The sequence below is a fragment of the Orbicella faveolata genome, unplaced genomic scaffold, assembly GCF_042242905.1.
Source record: "Orbicella faveolata isolate gen_17 unplaced genomic scaffold, um_ofav_v1 contig_1, whole genome shotgun sequence".
NCBI lineage: Eukaryota > Metazoa > Cnidaria > Anthozoa > Scleractinia > Merulinidae > Orbicella > Orbicella faveolata.
The window spans coordinates 33282026-33309249 of record NW_028301536.1 but is presented as its reverse complement, the minus strand read 5'-3'; the positions used below and the strand labels follow the sequence as shown (position 1 = coordinate 33309249).

At 38.9% G+C, this 27224-nt stretch overlaps 1 protein-coding gene and 1 long non-coding RNA gene across 3 annotated transcripts; both read right to left on the bottom strand.

Moving 5' to 3' along the window:
* Positions 1–6037: 6037 nt before the first annotated feature.
* LOC110054192 (echinoderm microtubule-associated protein-like 2) lies at positions 6038–26440 on the bottom strand. 2 transcript variants are annotated; one of them, XM_020760548.2, is made up of 25 exons: positions 26377–26440; positions 24362–24601; positions 23450–23722; positions 22963–23198; positions 21780–21877; positions 20817–20992; positions 19693–19779; positions 19225–19345; positions 14676–14825; positions 14001–14070; positions 13201–13302; positions 12564–12662; positions 12194–12331; positions 11686–11785; positions 11125–11171; positions 10918–11040; positions 10538–10702; positions 9726–9857; positions 9275–9345; positions 8753–8844; positions 8564–8661; positions 8278–8365; positions 7768–7863; positions 7264–7394; positions 6038–6882 (listed from the first exon to the last, which is right to left on the bottom strand). In XM_020760548.2, exons 2-25 carry the CDS (start codon positions 24555–24557, stop codon positions 6748–6750), a joined length of 3024 nt encoding a protein of 1007 aa, XP_020616207.2. In that variant the 5' UTR covers positions 24558–24601; positions 26377–26440; the 3' UTR covers positions 6038–6747. The 2 variants fall into 2 exon arrangements, with proteins under 2 accessions (XP_020616207.2, XP_089129241.1); XM_089273115.1 differs by lacking the exon at positions 19693–19779.
* Positions 15686–18363, bottom strand: LOC149118816 (uncharacterized). Its single transcript, XR_016201900.1, has 2 exons — positions 16769–18363; positions 15686–16676 (listed from the first exon to the last, which is right to left on the bottom strand). It is a non-coding gene; the product is annotated as an uncharacterized LOC149118816 (long non-coding RNA).
* Positions 26441–27224: the final 784 nt, after the last annotated feature.

Sequence of the window (27224 nt, the reverse complement as noted above, 5' to 3'; positions counted from 1 at the left end):
TGACTGTTTTACACGAGGCTGCACCAGCCACCTCTGACTCGTCCCTCAGTAAAAATTAACGAAGAAGCGTGGGAGCGCGGTGGGTTGTGGGAAGGAGGACAGTTGCTTCTCCCTTCCCATCAATCCCTGCTTTACACTTTCCCTCAGTCGACTCTCGCTCACGTCGGAGACTCGGAGACGTTTGCGGACGAGTCAACCAGCCACCTCGGCTTTCCCAAAGAATAAACTCAGAATTTTCAGCATTTTTATCGCGTTGTGAGAGCAAGGCGCACGGGAGAGGGGACGGGAAGAGCGGCGCCCAACCGAGAGGTCGCTCCGCTATTACAATCTACTTTTCCACGACCAATTTTTTCCGTCCACAGTGACGTGTTTGATTTAGGAATTTTGCCGCTAGACAATTTTCCGAAAAAAAAAAAAAATCAGCTCACAGGTTTCAACATTTGCTTTCTGGGATACTGTGTCTTCAAAAAGGTGTGATTATATCACACCTTTTGTTTTCTTTTTTTAACATGGCGCGCGGTGAAAAAAAAGCGGAGCACACAACCGAAAAAAAAAGTAACTAAGTAAAAAGAAAAAAAAAGCCTTAACTGAACTGTTTTACTTGTAAAACCACTGGAAAGGGAGTAACAAATTGTTTGCCTCGAGAAATCGGCAGCACGCCCAAGACGTATACCATTCGTGCCGAGCGCGGTCTCAGTTGTTCTGTCTTTTAATCTTAAAAAAAAACAACAACAACAAAAGCAACAACGGCAACAGATCTTTTGTACTTGAATTTTTTTTCTTCTTCTTTCTTAATATGTGTCTTCGAATCTTAGGCCCGGGTCAAACGCCGTACTTCACATGAGCCGAACCCAATGACAGTTTGGGTCGACTCAAATAATTAAAAGAACGCCTGTTTGAGTCAAACGTCGAACTTAATTCAGTCAAACCGATCTGCTACACCAAATAAATAACGAAAGCGATCCTGTTTAGTGGTTTTTCAAGGTAAGGTCAAAATTATTATGCGTATTATTATGATTACGCGTTTGGTTCGACTCATGTGAAGATCGCCGTTTGACCCAAAGTCGGTCTTCACGCGTTCTTCACGGCTGGCCAGGTGTGAAGAACGCCTCAGCCGCTCCAAATAAAATCAGTCGAACTTAATTGGGTCAAACGCCGAACTTCACATGAGTCTAATTGGTTGAATTGGGTTCGGCTCGTGTGAAGTACGGCGTTTGACCTGGGCCTTAGCCATTTTTAGGTCTCGCGCATTCAGTGGACAAAGGCCTTCTTGAGCGAATTACCGTTTGTTGTTGTGTAATCAATTCGTGAATCTTTTTTTCTGTTGTTTTGTAAAATAATTGTCTTAGTATTACTATTTTTTTCAAAAAAGCGGTGGTTTTTAAAAACCTGATTGTTCCAATGTTAAAGTCAATGTTTTGAGCTCAAATGCACTTATTATTAAGGCCTCGCTAAGGTGTTTAACTCCGGAATAGTACTAATGTTGATTTCTCCATTTTGTTTTTTTCTCTCTTCTAGCAAAGAAGAAAGCGGGGGTACTTGTGCACGAACGTGCTCAGGGAGGGCCATCCGGATTTCGTGGTATGCTTTGTCGCTCACCAGCCCGTCATCTTTTGCCGCCAGAATACGCTGGACAATTTCACGAGTATATCCATCATCGTCATCGTCATGTTCTGGTTGAGGATTCGATGAAAGTGGAATGACCAGCTCCTTCCCGCTAACGTCGAATTTAATCTGTGTATAGCAAGATGTGGTGTTTCAGTATAGATACTTGATAAACAATTTGAAAAGTTGTAAGTGATTGTGAATGAGCCGTAAAATAATAAGAAAATAACATCAGAAGTTACCGAGACGTACCTCAGTTGGTTTGAATTCCGCAGGTAATTTTTTTTCTGCTGCATTTCGAAAGAACTCGCCAATCTTTTTCCTTTTAAACGACCTTGCAGACTTCCCCAATTCCCAGAAGGTTTTTCTGGTTACGTTGAACTTGACTCTGTTTTTAACGGGATCCACTTGCAGACGACTACATGCCACCTCGTCTCGAAGAAGCTGGATCTCCTGTCTTAACTGGAACGCTTCGGCTCTAGCGAGTGTCAGTTCCGTTACCTGGGATTGTATGATGGCCTGGTCAATGGATTCTTTCGCCTTTAGCCGCTCGATTTCTGCGCGCATCAAACGAATTTGTTGGTCCTAGGCCTCAACAAGTGGAAGGGAGAGTATATTGGCTAACTTCTCCTCCTCAAAATGTCTTGGACCGCGTTTGTTGAGGACATGCGACGGCTTTTCTACCTTAAACTTTGAAAACATTTTCGACGAACTGCTAACCAGCTGAATGAACTTCGGATGTCAACGAAAGGAAACTAAGACACGCTTCTATACTAACTATGAATTTACATTAGCATTACAAATACTTATTTTACAATAACTGTCTATTTTCCCGCGCGCCGATTGGCTCATTTTTATCATCAATAAGAGTACAGACAGATAAAATTTTAGTTCATGCAAGCTTTCAAGTTCAACTTTCAGCTCTCAAACTGTCAACTTTTTAACCAATGAAATTTTATGGACTTTTTTAAGTAGCCAATGAAAAACCGAGAAGAGCTATCGACCATGTTTGCATCATTCTGAATAAAATTCACTTATCTTTGTTTACGGCAAGTTTACGGCGTCTTTTCCCCTCATTTATTCCCGGCATTTGACCATTTTGGGGTCTTGTTATTGTAAAAAACAAATTGACGTCAGTTTTTATGCGTCCGTCCTCTTATTGATGATGAATCTCGTCATAACATTGTCAAAGTTAACTGTGGAACCACACGCCTGCGGCTCGTGGTTCCACAGCCAGTTTGACAATGTTATGACGCAATTTGTTATCAATAAGAGGACAGACGCATAAAAAACTGACGTCAATTTGTTAAGTAGACCATTCACGATAAAACAAGGGAACAATGACGTTGACCAAGCGCGAATTTCAAAGGCAATTGACGTTATAGTCCACTAAAGGGTTAGTTTTCTTATTTTACTAAAAAATAGTCCGCTCCGCTTATAAGCACACTTGAAACACGTGAAGGATGTTTTTTTTCTTTTTTGAATGCTGAACAAGTCGAGGAATGAGTTTGTGATTGCAAAAACTGTTTGGCTCGCGCGAAAATTCTTGATTTCGAATTTTCAATTAGTCGCGGTACGAGTTTTATAATTGTTTGGCTTGCGCCACAATTGTGTTATGAATTTTAAATAAGTCGCGGGAAAGGGTTTAAAAACCTGTTGGGCTCGCGCGAAAGTGTGCAAATTTAAATTTATTGAATGAGTCGCGGAACATGTGAGTTTAGAATTGTTTGGCTCGAGCCACAAAAGCGCGAAAGTGAGTGATTTTGAATGTTGCAAAAGTAGCGGAGTGAGTTTCTGACTGCTTGGTCAGGGCGATCGTGGCAAAAAAGCGCGTGCAAAAGGTGAGTGAGTTAAAAATGCTCGGTACGCCCAAAAGTGCGTGAGTTTTAAATTTCGAAAACGCCCGCGGATTAAGGTGACTCCATAGGGTAATCATTTATGGCGTTGCGAGCGCAAGTGTTATGTTTTGAATACTGTTTTTGCATTCGCTTTCAGACCCAGTCCTTTCAAACTTATTACATGTAATAACGAATGATTAAATAGTGTTTTGCTATCATCTCTGTTAAAAGTTTGGGCTTTAGTCTTGAATTATAAATATCCAAACAAATGTATTTTTCACTGTTTGTGTGGCTTTATTTGGGGTTTTCTTGAATTTTCTTCGGTGAAATCTTCCAAAATTTTTACAACACATCGCCTCCAGCGAGATTTTAAACACGAAAAAAGTAGGGTTTGTAAACGCAGTTTTTTCGATTTTTTCAAATTTATGTCTTTTACCGCTGTAAAAACTCTGGTCTTATAGATTTCCCTGAAAAACGAGCTCCGACTGAAGTAAAATATTTACTACCAATCTGCCAAATTTTACGGAATTTCACCGAAGGAAACGCGAGAAAATCCACTGCCAGTTTTGCTTTTTGTGCTCATGCTGACGTCAGAAAATATCCAAAAACACTGCCGTTTTCCTTCGAGCGCGCGCAAATTACTCGAGCTTTCGTCCTCAGCGCGCGTGCGATCGTAAAACTATTGGGAGTCACCTTAATCAAGTTGTTACTTGTTTGGCCTGAGCAACAATAATAAAAGTCAGGAATGAGTTTTAGAACCAGTCTGCCACCCCTCTGGTAGCGTTTGTTTCGAAATGGCAAGTAATTTGAGCCCCAACTTCCTCCCGAAAATATGCGCTAGAACAAATATACCACTCTGTGAACCGGTAGGTTGTCATTGTCTTTGACAACAATTTCACTTACCCTCCACCAGAGAGAATGGCGTTTGTTGTTTCGCTCATCTAAGGACCGATTTACACGATACGACTTTGTCGCATGCGACAAGTTTACGACAGGCCTACGACATGAATTGTTTCGTGTAAATCAAACCTACAACTCGCTTATACGACTGTTGTGTGCGTCAAAAAAAATTGTCGTAGGATTTTAAAACATGAAAGTGAAGAATGATCATCGCAGTTAATTTTCCAATTTAAGCAACTGGAAAGAAGAAGCCTGAAAAAAATCAGGGCTTCAACGGGATTCGAACCCGTGACCTCCGCGATACCGGTGCGATGCTCTACCAACTGAGCTATGAAGCCACACATTGGGAGTGAGGTCAATTAATTGAGTTCATGTCTTCCCGTGAGGAGTGAAATGATGTAAAGTTTATATGAAATATTTCATATATGAACTGCGGTTATAGATGAAAGTGAAGAATGATCATCGCAGTTAATTTTCCAATTTAAGCAAAATTGGAAAATTAACTGCGATGATCATTCTTCACTTTCATCTATAACCGCAGTTCATATATGAAATATTTCATATAAACTTTACATGATTTTAAAACATGTTTTAAAACGCTGTGACTGTCGTAGCCAAAATCGATAGAAAATGACGTATTTTGTGACAAATTTCTACTGAGTAGGGGACGAAAGAGAAGTTTTCTTCCGCCAAAATGGCGGACGAAGTTGTTGACTGATTCACATGAAGTTGTTTCTCGAAAAGTACTGAACGGATTAAAGCGAAAAACATCTCGTTAGAAAGGTTTTTCAAAGCGCAGGACAGCTAAAATATTTGTTTACTGTTTTTTAGAACTTTAGCTCCGTAAATCCCGGTGCAAACCTTTGCATATTAAGTTTTGTGAGTGAAAATGTCGTGCGCGTGTAAATGGTCCTAAGTTATGTCGTAGGCCTGTCGTAAGTTTGTCGCATGCGTCAAAGTCGTACCCTGTAAATCAGTCCTAAGACAATTTCAAATCTCGCGCTCGGTTGATCAGCTAAGCGTAGGCTCTTTCAACCCTTTGTTTTTCTCACAAAAAAGGCCGATGTCGTCGAACAATAGCAATGACCACGGAAGGTGTCGAGCCGGCATAATCTCTATGAAAGAGTTAAACATTAAAATAGGCGAGTGCACCTATAAAAACATTTGTATGGGACGTTGATATCAAGACCAGTATCGGTATTGTAGGCGTTACTACATTCCATACGCGCAGCAACGTTATTTTTGTCAGTGGGCAGTTTTTTTGACGTGTTTTTCTTCGACTCGTAGCAAAATGGTGAAGTTTTCAGGGGTGAACTCCAACTCTGGTTGAGCAAAATCTATACTAATTGAACGCGTAAGCTTTTGAGCTTTTTTCACCTTACTCGGTGAGTGCTGTGGGATGGCGACTCTGAACCAAGAGCGCCTAATGTATCTAGATCCGATACATGGTAACAATACTGTAACCACGCCATCAACCCATTTCTTTTAAAATCCTGCTCCCTTACACACGCTGGTTATTCCAGCCTTCATTTTGAAGCTATTTTGGCTCGTAACGGGAAAGACAACTTACAAACAATCGTTTGAACATGATTGCTTTTATGCCCATCAGGTTATAGATTTCTATCTTCATGAGCTATACCCTTTTTTATATTTGATGATATTAAAGAAACTTAACACAATAAAACCCTCACATGGAAAATTGAATTACGATTTTATTGTGGATGTATACAAACTGGACATACCAGTGTGTCTGTACAATTGTTTTGTTGTGTGAGTACAAGAGGATTATGAACGAAACGTAAAAATAGCCTCTCACGCAAGGAACTACCTCTAACATTTGCCCCACTGTTATTTTAGTACGATATACTGTGTACTGCGAAGGCGCAAAATGTTAATAATAGACACTAGTTTGTCTGTCACTAACGGCCGAAACTACAATAGTTCCTGTCAATGGCTGATGAGGGCGATATCTCGCAATAAGCAGTTCAAGCCTCTATGATCTTCTCCCTCAGCATACCACCAATAGACCAATTTCGATATATTAAAATTCAGCCTAAAACAATAGACCTCAGCACAAGGCTTCTCAAACCCAGTGTTCTAATGAAGCGTAACGTTCTCCAGAAACGAATTCCCGGAACAGCTACTTGATCGCCCGTCCCTGGGGCATACCTTACATTTGAGACTGCGTGAACTATCAGACAGCGAAAAACCTTGCTAAAGAGTCCCCAGACAAAATATATTTCATATTGCCGATTTAAAAGGAGAATACTACTTTTTCATGAACGGGAATTTTACGTATTTCGTGTGAGTCATAACACACTCCCTTTGCCATTAATTAAAAATACTTTATACAGCAGCTTTATTGTCTTAAATGACCGTGATTTGCGCGGTACCACGATCCTGATTACGCGGAATTCACGATTTTCCATTGCATGGTACTCGCATCCCGACCGCCTACGGAGATGAGTCGGGTGTCATCGGAAAGGAACCGTACATTCATGACATGCGCACTGTGACCCTGCACAATTTTGGGCTCGGCCTGAAAACAAGCAAGCAAACAAACAAATTAAATATCAAACTTGTTAGCAGAGCTGCGGACCACAGTGATCTATAAATTGGATCACGGGCAAAGAGTACAAATTCATTTGGCCATCGTTTAGTTTCAAAAATTGGTGGCAATCAGTCAGTCAAGTAAAAATAAAGTGACTCTCAGAAGGCATATGTCAGATTTGAGCACAAAGGAAGACCAGTCTTACAATCGGCTTTTTTGAGGCCCTGCATGTTCGCCCGGCCTGGTAGTCTATATTAAATGTCTATAGGTTCTATACAGTCTACATGGTTTTTCCACCTAACACACAGACAGCGGTAAGAAGACTTGACAACGAACAAAATAGGAGAATAAGCGTAAGTAACTACGCACCTTTTCACTGACACAGGGATATCTGTACAGATTTACGTTGCCGAAGTCATCACCCGTTGCAACTAACTGTTTTCCTTTCGCGCGGTCCACAGAGTTCACATCTGTTCCGTCTGCTCCATCTGGCCAGATTCCTGAGAGAGAAAAGAGAGAGAAAGATGGGTTTGCAAAACGGCAATGAACGAATAAAATCCTCGCTTTTCTTCTGTGACGAGCCGTGAGGGACAAATCCTCCTTACGTTCTACGCTCGATTTCGGCCGATCATTTTTTACCAATTAGAAACAACAGGGCCACCCAAGACGTTATCTCGTGAGCTGGTCGATTCAGAGACACGTACTGAGCTAAAACCACAGGTTCAAACAGTTTTCACGGACAAGAATCCGAATGCAACTGAAACTAAAGTTGTTCCGCCGAGTCACTGGGCTAATATTGATAATAATATTGCAGTCGTCGAGTGATGTATATACTTTGGTCAATCACTAGGCTAGTATTGACATGCTACTCACCAATAACAGGGTAACCCAACACACAATTGTGTGTGGCCCACTCCGTATTGCGCATGCTCTCTGCCTGGGTTATCTGTTCTCCCTGCAAGGGGTTCCCTGCGTATGAAAAGGATAGTTAATTAAATTTCTTCTGACAGTCTGAACATTGCTTTAATCGTGTCAGTTTGTTACGTCTTTATGTGTTCGCTGTTTCACTGCGAATTTACAGTTCCTGTACGGCCATTTTCGTCGTTATCAGGCCGAGCCTTTAGATTACCTTACACTGTTTTAGAGTCTCTTCATTTGCAGCGATATCCTCTTGACTCGCGACCCAAATATCAGCACTAAAAACAACCTTACTAGAGCACTGACAACTGCTACAAAATGGATAATGATAATGAAAATTTCTTGGGGTGTTCTTTCTACGAGCATTTGTACAACTCGTTAACGGTTTATTTGTTTCCACTACCGCTGAAGTATCTTTGCTATGTTCTGTGGCAATATGTAAAGTTAACAAGACACGACTCTTACAGAATAGTAATTCGTAGTCTCTAGATGTGCTTTGAAGTTTTTCTCCATCCTTGGACCAGTCTAAGTGACTCACAGAACTCGTGTGACCCTGCGAAAACAACGGAAAATTAAGAGCTACACACGCTATTTAAGACTTGCAATGACCAAGTTTCAAAACAATATGCAGAACTATCAATCTGCAAAACCCAACGATTTAGAACAAAATTATGGATGTGCATCTTATCTCCAAAACACAAGACAAGGACAAAGCAACACCAACTAACGGAAACATGGGTTACTGCATTACCTTGCAACGAGCTTTAAGAGAAACCGACTTTCCTCCATTTTGTAGTTCATATATGTATACATCGTTGTCGTGGCAGCCAAGAGCTATGTGACTTCCATCTAGAAACAAAACACGGAAACGTATACTAGGTCTGTTTCAGCTACACAAAAGCTCACACATTGAATCGCTTAGTGACAATAGGCCGTTTACCTGGGGAGAATTGAATTTCTGATATTGTCTCCGGAGGTTCAGATTTTCGCACAAGAATAGCCTCTCCAGTCGTTGCATTTAACAGCATCCACCTGAAAGGAAAGAAATTAACCTGCATCAACGGTGGCGTTACTTTGCTTACTGCACCATCTGGATATCATTTTCATCAATCTTGTACGAACGTTCATCAATCCCTTTTAAAGTTTACAATAGTTTAGTCAGTAGAGGTGCGGTGGATTCCGGATCGAGTGATCTCAGTTTGAGCCCTGGCCGGGGCCATTGTGTTATGTTCTTGGGCAAGACACAACTCCCACAGTTCTTCCCTCCACCAAGGTGTCTAAATAGGTAACGGTGAATTTAATGGCGGGGGTAACCCAATTCAACTCCAGTTTACTAGCACCCCATCCAGGGGGAGTAGAATACTCTTAGTCGCTTGGTGCCACAGAAATCGGGATAAGCTCCAGCTGTATAGACCACTTGGCTTTTACCTATAGTTTAGTTACTGAGTACTTTGATTCTTACCCTCCTTTTTTGAATCCAACAGCCACAGAGCTACCATCAGGATGAAAAGCAGCCGCCTGCAGAGCTGATGCCTGCAACATGACAGAAAAACTCCAATTCAAGGGTCCATTAGTCAGTAAAAAGTATTATAGCATATTTTAATAGACGAGTTCAAATAAATCCAGTCCGTCGACAGGCTTAGATGCAAGTGTAGCCTGAGATCGCTCTCTCTCTCTCACTGTCTGATAATCTTTTCTCTCACGCTATCCCATCCCGGCCCACCCTGAATCAAACATGGCGGCTCGGTGAACGAGCGCGAGCTCATAATGCCAGTGCCTTGCGCTCCCTAATAATACGTCTGCACTGTGATCTTGAGGTTTGTTTCGGGTGATAGTTGACGAAGAGCTTGTTGGAAAATACGAAATCACACAGAAATTGCAACAGAAGTGAAGTTTATGTGAAATGGACTTACCAACTTATTATTCGTCCACACGACACGTCGGTCAGCGGCATTCCACAATCGAACTATCTTATCATTTCCGGCCGTGGCAAACACGGGAGTACTGGGATGAGCTGCAAGTCCTCTTAGATCTTGACAATGACCCTACAAAACGTGATTTAGCGTCACATTAAAAATCAGCGAAACTTTCAACTGACAACTGATTCAGTGTTCTGGTAGTGTACAGTAGTCTCGAGTGAAACGTAAATTCTAAAATAAAACATGCATGTAAAACAAAGGGCAACACTGTGAGTGTGAATTCGAAAGGTCAAATTTAGCCAAAAGGCAGTTGCATTAATGGAAATCTGAGAAATGGTACAGTTTTGTATAACGGTTATTTGCATACTAGAGCACTGAAGTTAGTGAAGGGGTGCTATCATGAACTGCGTACGCTCGAGCCAGAGGTTGTGATCTCAAATTGAGAAGGTCGCGCAGACTTTTCAAACTTGAAACCTTGTCTTGGAAAATCACTTAGACAATTAGCTCTACTAACAAGAATTATCTCCTAAAATACCTTCCTCTTGGTTTTCTAGGTGCATTTCGTATATGAGCGAAAGTAGTTAGAATTTTGGGACCGTTTTCACCAAAAGAACGCAGCAAAATCCCACTGATAGGCAAGATAGGATATGAGAGGAATACATGGAACAAATCATGTGCGTTTATTCTGGTGGAAAAAAGGAAAGAGAGCGAGATCTTCACACTTGTCAACTTTGATACAGTGCACGATAGTCAGCCATTACTGTATAAAGATTACCACTACAAACTTCTTGTGATGGATCACTGACCTCCATAATCTTGACAAGCTTGGCACCAGCCCCCACGAGAGGCGACTCTGAGCCCGCGTTAAGTGATGTACACCAGATGTTGTTATCGACTGTACCAATATAAAGCTGCTGATGATCTACAGTCCCTAAAGCTAGAGATCGCACTCCACTCACATCCCTCGGCATCTACGATGAAAATAGATAATCAATCAAGGCGCTCTTTAAAATTTGTAAAGAGCAGAAATACTCGTATTTGTTTTATGATAAGAAACCGGAGTTAATAACCAGCCTGGAAAGACATGTACATGTAGATTTACCGTCCCTTTAGACTACATATTCATGGCGCGTTAAGCCCATGTTTCAGCGAAGTAGCTTATAACCAGTTGCTGTTTTACATTTACCTTTAGCTCGACGTTTGTGGGAACTAACTTCGGTCCTCTACTCCAGGCTCTCACTGTTGACTCACCACCTCCCCCTGAGAGTATCGCACCGTTTGGTAGAACAAGAAGAGCGTAGACTGAGCCCTAGTAACAAGTGTAGTGTTAGTTCTTCAATTTCACTGATCTCTGTTCTTAGGAAAATATCGATAAAATAAGACCCATACTTACTGCATGAGCGTTCCTAACCCCAAGCTCTTCAGCAACTTGATTGGATTCTGTTGAAAGATTTGTTAGTAAGAAGAGGAACTATGAAGCCAGTAGAGACGTTTCAAAACTACAAGCTTTCAAAGATTATGACTTGATAAGCAATGACACGTAATGGTACACGATAGTACATTTTCTGCCCAATTGCTTTAACATGTTACATTGTTAAGTAAACATAGGTTAGGATAAACGTGATGAAACAAAATAAGATTGTCATTGATACCGTGAGTCCTCTTATCGACTTCAGAAAACCACTTTCATTTTAAAATCGTTTATTTTTTTGGGCACGAAATAAAGATTGTTGTTGTTGTTGTTATAACAAATAATAACAAATAACAATTGCTCTTGCGAAAATAGCGTTTTGTCAGTGGTCTTTCTAGAACTCTTTGAGCCAGTGATTAGCTTAGAGAACTTGCGTGTTTCTTCATTTGCGTTTGTCGTGAGTCAACAAATTTACGACATTCTTTGACAAAGTCGCGCTCTCAAGGCTCAGTAAGGCTTTAGAACTGGAATTGGGACACAAACCTTCTGGCCAAACACATATGGCGCCATCAGTATCCCCAGTGATTACATCGCCATTTGAAGAGAATGCGATGCACGACACATACTTCGGTCTGTGGTTTTTCTGTTAGATCAGAATAGGAAAGGGTTAAAACGAGAACTATTAAAGCAAAATGGAAATTTTAAACGTGGCATACAATGGCGGCGTACAGGACTCCGGATCGAGTGGTCCTGGTTCGAGCGCTGGCCAGAGTCAGTGTTCTGATCTTTAGCGAGTCACCTTTGAAAACTTTCACAGTGCCTTCTCCACCCAGCAATAGAGATGCGCACTGATAAAATATTAGGGCAAGCTGAAAGAGTGCCGGGGTTGGCTTGCGATATAATTTCCTAGGAGCGCTACAGAAAGCGGAGGTAAACCTGGCATCGATACATAGATTCTTAGGATCCTTACTTAATGGAGGTAGTAATTCGCTGAGAGCCAGAGTTCCGTCACCGGTTTAGACTTCGAGAGAGAAAAACGCCTTTAACTTACACTCATTCTTCCCCTTGACTGCTTGAGTTTGTTATCTTCTAATTCCCAAAATGTCACTTGATGTTGTTTACCGCACGTGACGAACTGACGGCTATCGAACGGCGAGAAGCTCACCGCCAAAACTTGATTCATGTTACCCTAACAACGAATAGCAAATCAGCATTAACACGTATGTCACATTAGAAAAAAAATCTTGGTTTGTTATCTGTTGGCACTCCTCTCATTCAGACATGATTAGTCTATACACGTTACATAACGCAATAGCCAGCCATTCTACATATAGTGTGTGGAAGTATATTTCCCTAACTATATCCCCCAGTTTAAACAATAAATTGTTTGAAGCATGCACGAATCAGTCGATAGATCGTACCCTGGCCGAGGTGATTTTTTTCTTTCGTGCCCAGTCCCACACTGTCACGGTGTGATATTCATTGTCCTCAACTGATGCAAGATATTCTCCCTGGCTTCTCTGATGAAAACAAACAGAAAATACAGCGTTACTAGAGGCACCGCGTGAGCCCATCATACGACGCTTAAGCGTATGTTGACACTAGGAGAGCACGAATGGCACAGTGGCGAGAGCGCTTGCCTCCAGACCATGTGGCTCGGGTTCAGTCGAATCCCAGACCTGGCGTCATACAGTAAAAAAGGTTTGTGTTTGTCGTTGGTTCTTGATCTTGCTCTAAGGATGTTTCGCCGGGTTATCCAGCTTTCCTCCCTCCACATAAAACCCTCATTCCCAATTCTAGTAATATCTCGATGAACGAATACTCTATAGCGAGTTCATCCGAGCTCTTCCGCGTTTCGTGGGTAAATAATAGCTAATAATAATGTACATGGACTGTCCAAAAGCTTCAATTTCCACCACGAGCCCACCGTTTACTCCACAGCCAACCAGCGCTAAACCAGGATTAAAACTTAATTGAGGTTTGAATTTCTTGTAAAAGTGCTTTTTACCGGCGGATAACAAATAACAATTTATGCTAATTAGCTGATGTGTTATTCACCTTGTTAGAGAACGCCAGCGCGAAGACTGCATCTTCAAAATAATCCACACCAATCACACAAATGGTCTCTAAAGAGCTGGAATTCCACACTCTAATATGTGGCTGTCATGATGGTAAACAAAAAGAGTTAGAACAAGATTGAAGAAGTTTAGGTTTATAAATAATATTACGTAACAAACACGAAAGACCGTGCTTGACCACATTTCCAAACCCCGAGAAATGAACCGTATCGTAGCGGAGTACTTTAGACGAACTTCGAGGTGTTTGGAAAAATGGTCAATCACTGTCTTGAGTGTTTGATATCTACTCAATCGAAACTAAAACTAAGGAGAAAACGGAGAAATAAAAACGTAAAAATCATTTCGACCTATTGAGAGTATTCTATCTTTATTTAGAAACGTCGCGCCATTGCAGAAATTATTTTGGTTTGGACTTAACGAATTTTCCGAACATGCAGCATTGCTACGGAATCCATATAAAGGTCATAAACTAGAACCAACTGTCGAGAATGTTGTACAGTATGAATAAGCCTCAAAATTCCGCTTGGCATTTCTGAAAAAAAAAAAAAACAGAATACTCTCAAGAGGTTTTAATAAGACTTTTTCACCGAAATAATTTTTTTTGCCCATCGTGATCACGTTTTATATTTCCTGCGATAACTACAGCTACCAAAATTCTTTACTGCAACTACCAGAAACCTTTGCACAAGTGACGTTATAATAAGAACGGACTATTTATTGAGAAATTGTGGACACCAGTAGGGAGAATTTGAAATTTTACCAAATCTGGCCTATACTAACCTTTGCATCATTTCCGTGCCCCTTGACTTGTCCTGACGCTACTGTAACACCATCGGGGTGAACACACAAACTGCAATGAAAAGACGTTATTGATACTGTCAATAGTCAGAGTTCTTTTGATCCCAATTGTTTTTCGCTGCTACCGCTGAAAGAAACTCATTACACTGACTCACTTCATGAAGATAGCTTACTGGTAGAAAATTTTCTACAGGGCTTGAGGACGTTTTCGCAAAAAAACCTCTAATACATAATTGTTTCTGAAGCTTTTGTGTGGCTGGATAATACAGTTCGTTGTATCAGGAATGCTTCAAAATGTTCCCATCTTTATCATAACGTAGAGCTCAAAAGAGAGAAATTCAATGGTGCATGGAGCAAGCATTTCAAAATTTCAAAATTATAGATTTTTTCATATTTTCGAAAATGGTCGAAAGCGATAAATTTGAACCCTGTTATATATTAACTAAGAGGGACGCAAGCGAACTCCAAGATAGAGCGGTTTTCACTTGAGTGTCGCAAAACCAAAACCAAACCAATTACTTTATATCAATTAGACTACTCAGCCAATCTCAAACCGTGGTACAAGTAAAAGCAAAACCAAACTAATTGCCTGATTACTTTCGACAATCAATTGAAAACAGCTCTAAGGCCTCCCAGCATAAGTACTAAACACATTACCTCTTTATGTCATCTGTGTGTTCAGTGTAATGGCGCTGTTTGTGACTTGCCACGTCATATAACACGACCACTGCAGCCGTGAAGTAAATGAGCTCCCCTGAACTAAGCACATAGAGATTATTACGACAGTCTCGTCCGCGGTAACCATACCTGGAGAAAAAAAATGCGAAATAACAAATCATGTTCACTGCCAGTAAAAGAAGTAATCTTCTTTTTATAGAATCTGAACCAGTTCGTTTTTTTGCACGCAATAAAAGTCGCCGGCTTGTGAGAGTTGAGTGGTCGTCACACTTATGCAAGGCATACATGAAGTTACATACCAATACATCATTGTGCATACAATAGACCATTTTCGAGTTGCCTTTTGTCTTTTTGTCCAAACGAGTCTTCGTGCAAAACCATTCATACGAAAATGTATTCCAACAACAGGTTCCGTTTCATGCAAATTTAAATTCTCATAGACTGGAAGAAAACGGAGAAAAAGAACTGAGGCCAACTAAGAAACTCTGCAGAGTTCTTGCATGTAAGTGTAAATTTTTAACTCTGAAAATAACCCATGGGAATTACCTACTGTTCACGTCTTTGTTTTCGATGAAGCCTGAGAATAATTCCCAAATCAAGTGTAATTTTCACTAATCGAACTGTAGAACACGCAGTGTCTTAATTTCAAGATGCGTAAAAAGGCCCAAACTAAAAACACATAATATTCGTGTTTTTCAAGGACGGAAATTAACAATTCTTGAACAATTATATACATTCTCAGATCCAGTAATGGAACAATTATGCGCTGAACTGAATTTGTATAGGTAATCATACGGTTTCGAGTTCAATTTGGAATTAATTTGCACGAGTGAGTTTTTCAAAAACTAGGACTCCAGAAATACATTTTGTTAATTTCTGACAAAGGTACTAAAAATACAATCAGAAAAAAAAAAAAGTTCAATAACATTTCCTCTAAGAATGGAAGTTGGAGAGAATCTTTTGTAGGTGAACACACAGTAATGCAGCCATTGTTTTTCATTTCCACTGTTTTATTTACACTGTTCTTAATTACAAGGGATTACATAAGAGTCGCGCAAGAGCGATCCACATCTAGTCTCTCCTTACATAACCAACACAATGTCTAGAAATGAGTAATAAGAAGTGAAACGAGTGATCCAATTCACTGAGTTAACAGCGAAATCGAGAGAAAGTAAGGAAAGAGAGCTGTTTCAACTAGTGGGACCTTAACTAATATAAAGTTATTTACAAATCCACTAATAATTCAATAAGTTCCTGGCCACGTTGATCTAAGTTAGCTTTTCTCAAAGTGCAATGTCCATAAGCTAACGTCTCACAACCATTGCCCAAAGTGCATCGCTTGTTGTCGAAGGGACTCAAGCCAATCTTGCTGAGTTTGATGGAAAAGATATTATGCTGAAATGATTGAAGTTGCTTCATTAATGCCATCTGTTGTTCTCGACGAAATATACATCGTTTACAGTGTTCGTGCCTGATCTTTGTTTGATGACATGCATGTTTTGCAGTTTCTTTAGTCACTTTTTTCTCTACCGTTTTGTTGTTGACTGTAGAGTAATGACTATTTTTCAACTTGTCCATCTTGGGTGGCAGGCCGGCAAATTCTTCAATGCCACGCGTCTCGTCTTTAAACTTCCCGATCACATTTTAATTTTCGTTGCTGAAGAGGAACTGGTCTCTGGGGCATTAGGAGAAGTCAAACAAATGCGACTCGCTTGCCATGTCCACGTAAATATCCATACTCCTTGATTTCTAAACACAGAGGGTCGGTGTCACTGAAAAGTAGTTTGCTCGAGATCCATACTTTGCCTCGACGGGGTTGTAGTAGAAATCAAACATCTGCACGTAAACGTCAAATGTAACGGTACAGTCATTAAACTCCCCAAAACAGAAAGGGCCATTCTTTTTCTAAATTTCAATTCTCGCTCAATGGTGGCGACCTCGTGTCTTGATTCCCTTTCAACCTTGCTGTACAATTCCGACCTAAAATGGCACTAACGTTAGAAATTCCCAGTTCTAAGGCGTACTAATTTACTATCTTCACCTGCATTTAAGAGACTAGACGCATACGTTACCTCGGAATAGCGCTGGCCACACACTTTTCCTCTTCTTCGCGAGTTTTAGGAGGTCTAAATCTGCACTCTGCCATTTGCTTTGCGAAGCAACGTGTTCGCTCAGAACTGACAAACAGCTAGGTAACAACGTGACAATGATGAATACTCAAAAATTGCCACAGAGCAGCAATTAGGTGATAGAATCACATTTCACGTCTCAAATATAATATTTGAATTGAGAAAACTTATTCAAATGATAATTTAAACCACTTTTCTTTGTTAGAGAAGTAATTTCAAAAACTCGTGCTTCGGGTTTCATCAGGTTTCCAAACGCTCGAAAACAATAAAACTACTCGGCCTGCGGCCTCGTGGTTTCAATTGTTTCTCGCGTTTGGAAACCTGATGAAACCCTCGCACTCCTTTTTGAAATAGTACAAAAACAATATTCAGTTGTTAATATCAATAACTTGATTTCACTCGTACTCCATTCGTCTTGATTCTCATCTTGCTTTCGTTCAAAGTTTTTTTTTCACTAAATATAAACTTGTCTCATCCATGTTGAGAAGGTAAAGTAAATACTCCAACGATGAGTCCTCCAGATAAACATCTAATTTCTTGTGTATTTGTTCTTCTATCGCTGATCACAGTTTATCAACGTTTAATTTTTTTTTGCTTCCTCATAGTGACAGATCCATATTTCTTCCTGCTCCTTCATCATACAATTCTAATGTATCTGACTAAGGTCATCCATTTCACATCCTTCACAACAGTGCCTCGCTTCTTCATACACGAAGTGATTCATTTCTCGAGTAAATTCATCTTGTATGTCTGCAATCTTATTTCGTAGAAGTAGTGCGTGTATTTCAATTTCATCCACTAGAAAAGTTCCACTTTGATATGAGCTACACATGAGTTCCAGCCGTGTATTCGCCTTCATTTGCTAGTTGTTCAAGATAACATGGCCCTTTACACTTCAGTGTATTTATAATGAAAAAAATCACATGACCTCTGGAAAGGTTTAAAACAGAGGCACAAGGTAACTGGGAAATGGGCAATTATTTCGGGAGTACTTATTTGAAATCACACACTGTGGCTAAGGAATATCCATAGGCCCAGTTTTCCATCTCCTTCAATAATGAGTGCGACACCTCCTTATTAATTTAAATCATAAGTTGTTTGTAACACGAAACGGAGGAAGACTGAAAGTGCCCCATAGTCATCGTTTGCAAAAACTGACTATGTATTTTTGTCCTAGCTAGCTGTGTCTAAGAGATGGATCAACACCGTCTTGACTGGACAACGCAAAAAGTTAAGATAAAGTGTAAATGTACTCCAGGGGCCCCGTTTCTCGAAGTTCCCGAAAAGTTTTCGCACCCGGAAAGCCGTAGCAAAATCTAAAACCTTTTGATTACAGAGCTGTTTTAATCACGTATTTCTAATATGTACAGAGGTTCTCTTCATACAAGAAGTTTCAGGCATATACACTTCTCCGTTTTTAGATAAAGATGAACTAAAAATGGCTTTGCGGGCCCGAAAAGTTTCCGGGCCCCTGGGGCCTGTTTCTCGAAGGTTCCGAAACGTTTTCGCACCCGAAAAGCCGTAGCAGAATCTCAAACCTTTTGATTACAGAGCTGTTTTATTCACGTATTTCTAATATGTACAGAGGTTCTCTTCATACAAGAAGTTTCAGGCATATACACTTCTCCGTTTTTAGATAAAGATGAACTAAAAATGGCTTTGCGGGCCCGAAAAGTTTCCGGGCCCCTGGGGCCTGTTTCTCGAAGGTTCCGAAACGTTTTCGCACCCGAAAAGCCGTAGCAGAATCTCAAACCTTTTGACTACAGAACTGTTTTATTTAACAAATAAAGAAGCCTAAGCCGTGTATTATACTGTGAAAAGACACGACGGGTATTTGAGATACGGCTTAGGCTTCTTCATTTGCTTTATGATATAGAGGTAATGTGGCAAAAACAATAAAACACGCTTTTTCTATGTTTTAAACCCTGATAAAACATGGGTTTTTGACCAATCAGAGCGCGTGCAGGGTCCTATCTACATTATAATCATATATTCTTAATACGAACAGAGGTTCTCTTCACACAAGAAGTTTCAGGCGTATACACCTCTATGTCTTCAAATACCGATTAACTAAAAATGGCTTTTCGGGCCCGAAAAGATTCCGGGGCTTTCGAGAAACGGGCCCCAGGGCCGGATTGTTCGAAAGCCGGTTAACGCTAACCCAGGATTAAAAGTTAACCGTAGTATTAATTTTTCTTGAATAAAATGTTTTTGACTGCTTATGTTCTGTGTAGTTTGAGATTATTCAAACTCTAAAGAGAAGGACAAACAATATAAACAGTAAACCTTATTGTAAAGTTACAAAATTGAAATCAAAATTCTTGCTAATTCTGGGTTAGCTTAATCGGCTTTCAAACAACTGGGGCCAGAAGAATAAACCAAACAATAGCATTACTTACACCCACTCCAACTGCAGTTTTTCCTCAGGGGGGTGGGGTGATGTGTCCATATCAAGGTACCCATCAGGTGGGTACAAATATATATTACGGCCTCGTAGCGTGAGCTTCACTGGGTCAGGCTCTAGGTAAAGGCAAGAATCGTGTTAAAAAATCCTAAAGGTTGCTTAATTCCATGTCGTGCTGCATCACAAATTTTATTTCGATTCACTTGGGCTATGTACACTTTGTTGACAACTCTTAATTCTATTTCTTAATGTCTTATTTAACTGTTCTGATGAATAATAGTAATTTACCAATTTTTTGGAAACAAAAGTCCGTCTCAAAACTTAAACGAAAATTCATTTTACTTAGTAATTGTCCAAATTATTTTACTTCTTTACTTAGCAATCTGAGCATACACACAAAAGTTTATGGAAAGGCATAGTAAAGCCCTTTATTTTACATTTTTTTATATGATCGTTACGATACCTTTATCCTCTGGCCATACTGACTTTTGAAAATCACTTTCACTGTGTTTTAGTGACTGTCTTCTTAAAGAGGCATATTTATTGCCATCTGTATATTTAAAGATTGCAAGCAGTTTACATTACTTTATTTACTTTTTTTATTTGCACCTGATATGGAATTTATTTTATGTAGCCTCACACATCAACATATTGCCAAAACTTGGTATTGTTAATTTAATTTAAGAGAGAATTTGACAATCATAAGTCCAACACATACAGCGATGATTACTGTAATAGAGTTCACCTTACTCGTAAACACTGAACACAGCTTACTTATGAAACAAATTTCATTTTTTCATGATCATCACAATTTAACAAACTGGCCAGTAGCATTAATCCCTATCAACCCACTAGTTAACATAGCAGCAAAGAATTCCCAATCCTGTTACATAGAACGTTATTACGCAGAGCTTCTTATAATTAAGACTGAAGTGTTTAACTTGACAAAAAAGGATGCAGTTGATAGAGACAAAGTTTTAACCATTGTTAAATTATTGGTAATTATTCTTTACTGATCAACATCAGGAAAGACTTTTTAACATTATCCCAGTGCAGGGTAAATTGCTTTATTTCACAACAACTAAATAAATATGGACCGCAACTAGAAGTACAGTGTGATATAATTACACCTCCTCCCTGAGCGGGATACTATTAAACAATACAAACAAGTTGCTCCTGGTCAAACATTTGCCCGTAGTAACAACACATGAATGAATCCTTAGTGGTTGAAGTTCTTTGGAAGACATGACTAATGATAACTTCAACCCTCAAGTGCAGAATGTCACGTGCAGGCTGGTTTTAATAGGGTCTGTGCACCAGGCAAATTGACCAGCAACAAGGACGATTTTGCCTCCCTGGTTTGACCATCTAGAGGAAAGTTCTTCTTATAAATAGGTTCAGTTCAATGTTTTGCCACGTTGCCTGACCAGTTGCTGAAAATGTTAAATAAATGAAACCCCTGTATGTGACACATGCTTGAGGCATGCATGCACTAGTCTTACACTCATGTTAATCAACACCAGTTATGCCAATCAGGCCAAATTAATAAAGTAGAATGAATAGCATATTATACTGTATTTACCACACCTGAGCTGGTCTGTGTTTCTGTGCTCGCTGTCAAGTTGCTGTGGTGTTTTTTGACAGCTGCACCAGTTCTGCTGTAGTTTCTATTTGATGCTGCAGCCTTCTCTTCTGATCTCAAAGAATTCCCAAGAGCAACTACAGACATAGCTTTTTCAATGAATCTTGAAAAATCTCTCCAGCTACAACGAAAGATGAAAATTTTCTTTTATAACAACTAAGTTAAACAATACAAGAATTCCATGGATATGCATGTATATTTTGTGTAAAAACTTCAGATGAATAGCCCTCAAATATTCAGCAATGAATCACAGTAGAATTATAATTCAATTTGTTCTGAGGGGAAATTTTTTTGTGGTCTGTGCTAAAATACTAAACATTTCCAATTTAAAGTTGTACTAGGCTCAAGGACACTACATGCATTATTGTTTCAACCATGGTTTGGAATTATTTAACAAATAGATTCCATGTTGCTGCGTAGTAAGAACAAAAAAGTGTAACATGAGATGTTAGGCAGGTGTGTCACCAATGTTCTTAATACATCATTTTGACATCATCTGTGATCTGTTACTGAACATGTACAAATGCATGGCAACATGGAATCTATCTGTTTTTAATTATAAATTCCATAAAAAATGCAAAACAATGTTGACTTAATGACGTAATCTACTCATCTGTCCTCCAATAGGAAATATATAAGTGGGAACCAATCAAAATGTATGAATAAATTGATTTGTATTAATTGATATAAACTATAATATTGCTGAATAACATTAATTTCCAATTTTACAAGTTCAAGATTTATTCTCAGGAACTAGCCTAGATGCAAATTAACAACAGCTGATAAGAGTTGAACCTTATGGCAGGTATATAATTATCCTTTTTACACGATATTAAATTTCAAATAGAATTCATATATTATAAATAAATATCAATTTTATTAATAAGCTGACTGTAACTTGTACTCACTTTACCCATCCATCTCCATCAGTATCAAACCTGCCAAGCAGCTTTTCCAAGAGTGATCGGCTGAGAGGAAGATTGTGATGTTTACACAACATCTTCAACTGCAAATTATTACAACAAAAAAGAGTCAAATAAATACAAAATGATGAATCTCAATTCTGACCTCAAAAAAATGAACAGCAAAACAAGAAAAAAAAAACATAATTTACATGTAGTCTGATACTGTAAAATAAATAATAACAAAGTTAATAATAATTTTAACAATGTTGTACCTGATGTTATTTTGTTCAAACATTATTAATAAACTGATTACTGTGACTGCATTTTGTTTTGGAATTCATAAGAAAAAATTGCTTGCAAGTGAAAAACAGTTTTCTATTGGAATTTCCCTAATATAAAGTACCTTTCAAGCTTCTAGCCAGGACTTCAGGATGACAGTCCACTTTCTACATTAATGGTTAACTATACCAAAATTCTCAATTGGGATTGGTTCTCTGCACTCCTATTTGTCTTGTAATTGGTGTATGATCACAAAGGTGTCAAATTACAGGTAAACAATTACGACTTTTTTATAATGAGATATAATTGGATAACGGTAACTGGACACTCATTTGATCCCTGCTGCTTGGAAAACTCTTGGAAAACACTTGCCCACATTTTGGCACACATTTTAGCTGAAAGGAATTTGTTTTTCATCTCAAAAATGTTGTACTGATAATGATTAATTTTTCTTGTTGTACTATATATAGAGAAAGTTATTGTGTTTTTAAAATAAAATGGCCTCGTACTGTGCACTCTTGGAAATTTGGAAATTACTTGCCCAGTAATAATATTACTCTCTGAATTATACTCCACTCGGTCCAATTACAAATTATTTATAAATCTATATGTAGTGAATGTCATGATCAGCTAACTGTTTTACAAATTAAATAGTTCAAACTTATTAATGTGTATACAGTCAAACCCCTATTAAACGGCCACCCTCGAGGAAATGGACTGTGGCCACTTAAAAGGGGTTGGTCACTTAATAGAGGTAGAAACAATAGAAAAGCCATCATTGGGACCTTGATTGCTGGCCGCCTAATAGGGGTGGCCATTTAATAGGCGGCCGCTTTATAGGGGTGCCCCTGTAGTATGTACAGACTTAGCACTACTAACAGTGTACATGTAAGACGTGTAACTGCACCTCTTTGTTTCCTATGAAACCAGTTCTTCCTCTGTCACAATGCTGAAATGATGTTTTCAATTCACTGTAATCCCAGTTTCCTCCATCCTTGATTAACTGATTTTCAACCTCCAACAACAGCTCAGCATCACCCTGAACACCAGACTGACCAGTATGTACTCGCACAGGATTAGACAAACCAGCGGCACTTAATTTCCGTTTATCCTGCAATCCCGGTACTGTAGATGAATGGCAATCTGCAGAGGTTGGGGAAATGTAAAGTAGAAGAGAAAATCATTATTTTCATTGCACACGTATTCTTACTGATCTTTGTGCCCTAAGCTGATTTAAACCTACCAACTTACCTTAACATTAAGTTTGGTATTTTACACAAAGTAGAGAAAAAATTTTTTTTTTTGTAGCTAAGGGTTTATAGTGATCTCTGCTAGCTATGCAAAAGAAAAATCTGTCTTTAATTAATTTTGTATAAAACAAAAATTTGACTGACCTAGCAAAAATGTGGCCAGAGGTTCATGAAGTACTCCTCCGCCATCAACTTCAAACTTCTTAACAAGCGCCATCAACGTAGGCCCAAGAATGAATATCTGGTAATTGAGGAACACTTGTCGAAGTTCTTCTGTAGTGATCTGCCCAGAGTGGTCCTTATCCAGCAGTGAAAATTTGTGTTTGACATTTAACAGCTTCTGCTTGCTGACATTAGCAAGAGCATCTGTAACTCTTTGAGCAAGCTGGCTTTCGGAACTGCCATGGTCTGATCGGCCTGTTGTCGTTTGTAGGTAAAAATGTTCACAAATAAATCAAACTTTGTTTACTTAAAAGTAAAGAAAATCTAAAATTAAGAGGGAAATATCCATTTGTGCTAAAAAAATAAATAGTTAGAGTGACTGGTTCTACACAAGGGGCATGTTTAATTTAATTTTCCGCTAAAGTTTCAAAACAAATTATATATATACATTAGTAAATTGATACCCAAGACTACCAGAGAATCTCCAAAGATTTCACAAATTAATGAGAAGAATACTTTTAGATTGATTATCAACAACAAAATATTATTTTTTTATGCCATGTACATCAAGACAATATCCCTTAGCATAAATAATAAGTCACTGAATAAATTAAAAAACAGAATGTATAAAGGCCAGATGAGAAACTTTCTGGTTCAAGGTCATGATTTATAGACCCAGCAAAGTGAGATCTGTGCAGAAGGGTTAACATGAGAGACAATTGTTGATCTTATCCTGGTCTTTAGAGATTTGCTTTTGCCGTACATAAACATTTTTTAACCCTAAATTATCTTGCAAAATGTTTAATTTTTTTTTTCCTAATTCAGTGGTCTTACATGTAATATGGTGATTAAACTACACAGAAATTCAAACCACCACATAGTAATTAATATTACCATGATTAGAGATAGGTGGAAGGACAGGATATGTCCTGCTTCCAATCTTATGGGAGGCAACAGGTTCAAATGTTCCCCATGGATAGGTTGATTTTAAACTGTAGCCACTCTGCCGTGAGGAGGATGGATCACGGTACTCTGGAACTGTCACTAATTTTCCACCCACAATCTTGGTCACAAATCTTGATGTACTCATGGTTCACCCATGTTAATTTCATCATTCTCTATTGTCATTATGACCTGTGGAAAGCAAACTAATGTCATGAGCAGGAGTTATACCTGACATTCTACGAGTGCTATGTATGTGAAAATTATATTGATTTTAAACAAATAAAAATATTACAAAACAATTTTATGACCGTCCATAGAGGTGGGGTATCAAGTTATACAAGTAACAAGGACTGTGAATGAGGTCAAATCAACAGACCCTAAAAAGGTCCTATTAGTCTAAAACCAGACCCAGAAAGGTCCAATGATCTAGAATGTAACCATCAAAAGTCCTTTCTTTCTCTGAATAAAACAACTACTGTAAGGGAATCCATGGCAGATTTTTATCCACATTCTTTAGTTCATCATCATGATCGTCCGTTTAACACCTCAAGGAGCGGGGTGGGGGGGAGGGTGAGGCTGTTATAATGCCATTTGTATTTGTCTGTTGGAATAAACCTGGGGGGTACTCCCAGAAAAATTGGGTGGGAAGGGCAGTCCACTTCCCAAAACCCTTACCCTATTTATTACCAAAATTTGCGAATTTCCTACCCTATTTATGACCTGACCAAAAATTCAATACCCTATTTTTGACCATTACGGCTGGCACAGTTGCTCTAAATATAATTTATGAAGGGATTTTGTTGATGGTCTTATCGATAATGATGAAAAAGTAGCTTTTTTTAAAAAAACACACGCCCAATTCAAGATTAGAGTGCAAAAACCAAACCCTTTTTATGACCAAAATGGCCAAAATCTATACCCTATGTATGACCAAGACAGCAGAAAAACGATACCCTTTGGGGCTGCACATATCTATATAGCCCATATAAGGGAGTACTCCCCCTCCGGGAGGAATATACCACCACCGAAAACAGGAAGTTTCATTTGCAGTTGTAATTTAGGTCTAACGAAACGGATACATGCTATTTTCAGCAAAAATGGCAGAATCTCCAAAAAGTCCTTAACAATAGAAATCTTTCACCCAAGAAAAGTCATAACAAAATTTGCAGAATGCCAAATGCAATGTTTGCTTGCCATTATAGTTGGAAAGGACAGCACTATATTGTATTTGCCCTTTGCAACAATTTACAAATAAAAGCTATAGCCGGCAAGCAAACATAAGTGAAACAAACCGTAAACAAACAGTGGTATTCGGCGTTCGGCGTTCTGCAAAATACCCCTGCCGCGACAAAATAATTTCGAACGCAATAATATTTCTCAGTACTCATTGTCTGCATACGAGGCACGAGAGGGATCCCAAAGAAAATATTAATAGACGTCAGGCTATCTGTCAGTGATGTTTTCATGTACTGTCAACTTCTTTAAGAACTCAACTTATACCAAATTTATATACAACTGAACATAAATTAAGCTTAAACAATAAACGCTGGTAATTAATCGTACGCTGAACTCAACTTCGTCAGACTTGACGTGCTGCTATAAAATCTTAGTTAAAAACATTGCAAATTTAATTACGGTATTCGATCGTGGACATTCCCACATAAACTTAACATAAGTCAAAGATTTAACCACCAAAGAGGCGGATAATAAGCTTATAAATCTAATAACCTGCTAGCCACGCACAATAACATGCAAAGTACGAGTTCGCTAGGTGATCCTAAGCAACCAATTTGTTTATGATTTAAGAGTAATTATGATTACCCATCAGTGAACTTAGAAAAATATCACTGAAACACTTGTAATACTCATGACTACAGTAAGTAACTTTGAACGTTTCTGACGGGTCCTATTTAACTAACGATTCTTTGCTTCCAAACGAGGACTGCTTTTCTCGACAACCTTACCTTGAATCCGCGGCCATGTTGCTAAGGTCCGCCATGTTCTAAGATTTGGCGCGCGGGAAACTGGCACTATTAACTTCTGGTACAACAATGTTGGTCACCTGACCGATAATTTCTAAACTTTCAGCCTCAGCTAAATGAATTTCAGAACTGGAAAGAGCATGTTTTAGATAGCCAGACCACCAATTTCCAGAACAATGCCGTGTAAGGTTGAGATTAAATGACGATTTGAATATTGCAAAATTAACATGTTTTGCCTTAAGGCGAGGAAGCTTTGCCCTCCAGAAACCTTTGCCATTATTAATCACTACAAAAGGAAGTTCCTGATATGTAATTATTGGAGATAGAAAGAGAGGTAACATATTAGGAAGAAGGGAAAATCCGAGGCTCTTAAAAAGAGATACAAAAATTTTATGGCAGCTTGAAAACTTGCAAAATTACAAGGATTTGTAAACCACTGAGGCGTGACTGGAGGGCAAAGCGTCTTCTTCCTATACAAATCATTCTAATTTCTAGCGTCCATAAAATTCTCTCTTAAAGAATATAAACCTGACCTTTTGCATGAAAATTTATTTGGAAACTTTCTTTTCATTTCTGATAGCATTATGCATTACAAATGGTTAAATCAGTGTGATAATAAGCCTTTTGAAGACGTGCTTTTCAAGAACACACTCCCCAATTGATTCTCAAACAGACCGATATATTTCCTATAGAAATTGCAAATTTTCTAAAATTCTTTTGTCTGGTTATTCTCATTACAGATTTCATACAAAGGAAAAGAAGATCAAGAAGAGAAAAAGAAGACTACTAGGTAAAAAGTCAAGGTGTCATGTTTCGCAGAAGAAAGGAAA